This window comes from Opisthorchis viverrini (assembly GCF_000715545.1).
Source record: "Opisthorchis viverrini unplaced genomic scaffold opera_v5_184, whole genome shotgun sequence".
NCBI classification, from domain to species: domain Eukaryota; kingdom Metazoa; phylum Platyhelminthes; class Trematoda; order Opisthorchiida; family Opisthorchiidae; genus Opisthorchis; species Opisthorchis viverrini.
This window is the reverse complement of record NW_008751839.1, coordinates 23,037-25,294: the sequence shown is the minus strand read 5'-3', so window position 1 is coordinate 25,294 and position 2,258 is coordinate 23,037. Positions and strand designations below refer to the sequence as shown.

The following is a 2,258-nucleotide window of genomic DNA, read 5'->3' as shown; positions in this document are numbered from 1 at the left end:
AGCGGTTTCATAACCCAGCTTGACTATCGGCTGTCTAAATAGTCTATATAGTTTGGGTCTCTGTGATTTGGAGCATGCAGTAATGTGTAATGCGGCTTTAGACAGCCGATAGTCAAGCTGGGTTATGAAACCGCTGAACCGGCAAAAACCAGAAACCTCACCCGGAACAAAAATGGGTCTTCTCTCCAGTTCCCGTTTGTATTACTAGAAATTATCATCTAAACTGCTACACACCATAAACTCATGAACTTACAACATTTAAAACGATCGGTACAAAACGGGTGGAACGTGATGAAGCGGAACGCAAATTTGTCAACCACCACTACCTGGTGAAAAAGGCGAAATCGCTCAGTGGTTAGGGCACAAATTTACTGACTGGAAGGTCCGTGATTCAACACCGACATTTGTATCTCGACTTCTCTTGTCTAGGCTTGGGCAACTTGGCAGTATCCCTTCCTTCGGGTAACATGGCAGTGAGGAATCGTATGGTTGTTACAGCTGAATGACTATATATATAACACAGGTTGCCGTGCTACCAGTTTACGCGCAGTTAATAAGTTAGTTTTTTCTTATACCCAAGCTCTATCGGTTGGACCCTTCCTGCGAGTAGCTTAATAATCCTTCCCATTAATAGTTGTACTCACACTTGAGTTTGCGAAATATTTTATGCTTGCTTGTAAGCTGCGTATCGAATCAATTTGAAAAGGGACGTGTTTCAGTTGTACTCACACTTGAGTTTGCGAAATACGTAAGCTTGTAAGCTGCGTATTGAATCAATTTGAAAAGGGACGTGTTTTATGCTCTTTTTAGATCCCACTTTGCATGATGCTAACATTGTGGGCCGCTGTCTTGGTCACATTTCCCCACCTGGCTCTTGCTGGCCCCACGGCACTCAGAGTGCTATACTTCATCTGGGTTTGCCTCCTCTGGCTTTCCTTGAGTGGCGTGTTTGCCATTATGCCATCGGCAACCGGGATACTGTTTGGACAATCGGGATTGGCAATCAATTACGGAATGATATTCAGTGCATTTGTAAGTCATTGATTCAAGCTGTCCCTTTTTCCGATTAATCAGTTGTGCAAAGTGACCGATTCCATTTGTTTTCTCCACACAGGCCGCTGGGAGTGTAATGTGTGGTCTCTTTGCCACGTTTCTTCCTTCCAAGGATGCCTATCTTTCCCAGTTTACCGGTTGCGCATGTGTTTGCCTATTCGGTAAGTAGGTTATTTTGTGCACACTGACTGCCATGGTGATGTGGATGTAGTACTCATGGCTCATTACCACGTGACACTTGATCAGCATGATCGCACTGCTTCTATGTGTTAGCTAGGTCCATGTTTTGTCAATTCGAATGATTTTATTTCTACACCTATCAGGCGTACACACTGATAACATTAGGAGGAACCTGTTTGAAGAACAGACACCTCCGTGGATAGGTCAGCTAGACCGTTTCTCCTCAAGTATTCTTGACTATCTAGATGCAGTCCAGACTGTTAATGTTGATCAGTGCTTTGCTATTGCTCTTTACCTTCAGCTCTGTTCACAACGATATGGATCGCGGACAGAAAAATGAGCCCAAAATTAGACATCTGTCATTGGTGTAGCACACGATGTGCTAGTTGGCGTGGGTCGGGCAAATGCGATGCAGATTCGCGGATGGAACTTGAACAAAGAGCCGTCTAAACTGGTAGCTCGCTCTTCCATTCTTCTCAGCCGGTTACGAAAATTAGGGACATGTTTTTTTGGAGATTAATGTTACATCACTTTCGCTGTCAATTTGAGCAAACACTATGTATTCGGCTGCTATGTTATGAGGTTACCAAGTACACAGCTTCGGTTTGTTCACTTGGTATCCTCGATTTTTAACATCACCGTAGCGTTTTCCAGATTCTTCAAGCTATAATTCAAGCTACTCGCTTATTTTGTGTCATTGCGTTTGAGACCGTAATTGTGAACTTTGTGCATAAATATATATGTGTATTCCGATTTGGGGAATTTTGATTGGTGGCACGGCCAAAAGATTGAATCCGCTGTAAAGTTCCATCCACGTAGCATACGGGCAATCTGTTCTTTCTGTGAATGTCAAAAACCAGCCAACCATCCGATCCTTGAAGATTGAAATGTCCCCATCAAAGAATTTGTACTTGAAAGCCTATGACACTGCCTGCTGGGGTCGCAACTTCAGACTGGTTACGTCAAACTTCTGATCAAGCGTAAAACCTATGAAGAAATTCATGTCTGATGTTCTGTGCATTGTA

General features: G+C 43.4%; 1 protein-coding gene across 1 annotated transcript in view; it reads left to right on the top strand.

Annotated features, from left to right (window-relative positions):
- T265_07708 (hypothetical protein) overlaps positions 1-1,988 on the top strand; it is a gene marked incomplete at both ends in the record, with an annotated part of 18,732 nt that extends 16,744 nt beyond the window's left edge. The window contains 3 exons of the mRNA XM_009173304.1: positions 811-1,032; positions 1,115-1,214; positions 1,535-1,988. Of these exons, the coding sequence (XP_009171568.1) occupies positions 811-1,032; positions 1,115-1,214; positions 1,535-1,683 (471 nt within the window). The remainder of the gene's footprint in view (positions 1-810; positions 1,033-1,114; positions 1,215-1,534) is intronic.
- Between the last annotated feature and the right edge of the window lie 270 nt (positions 1,989-2,258).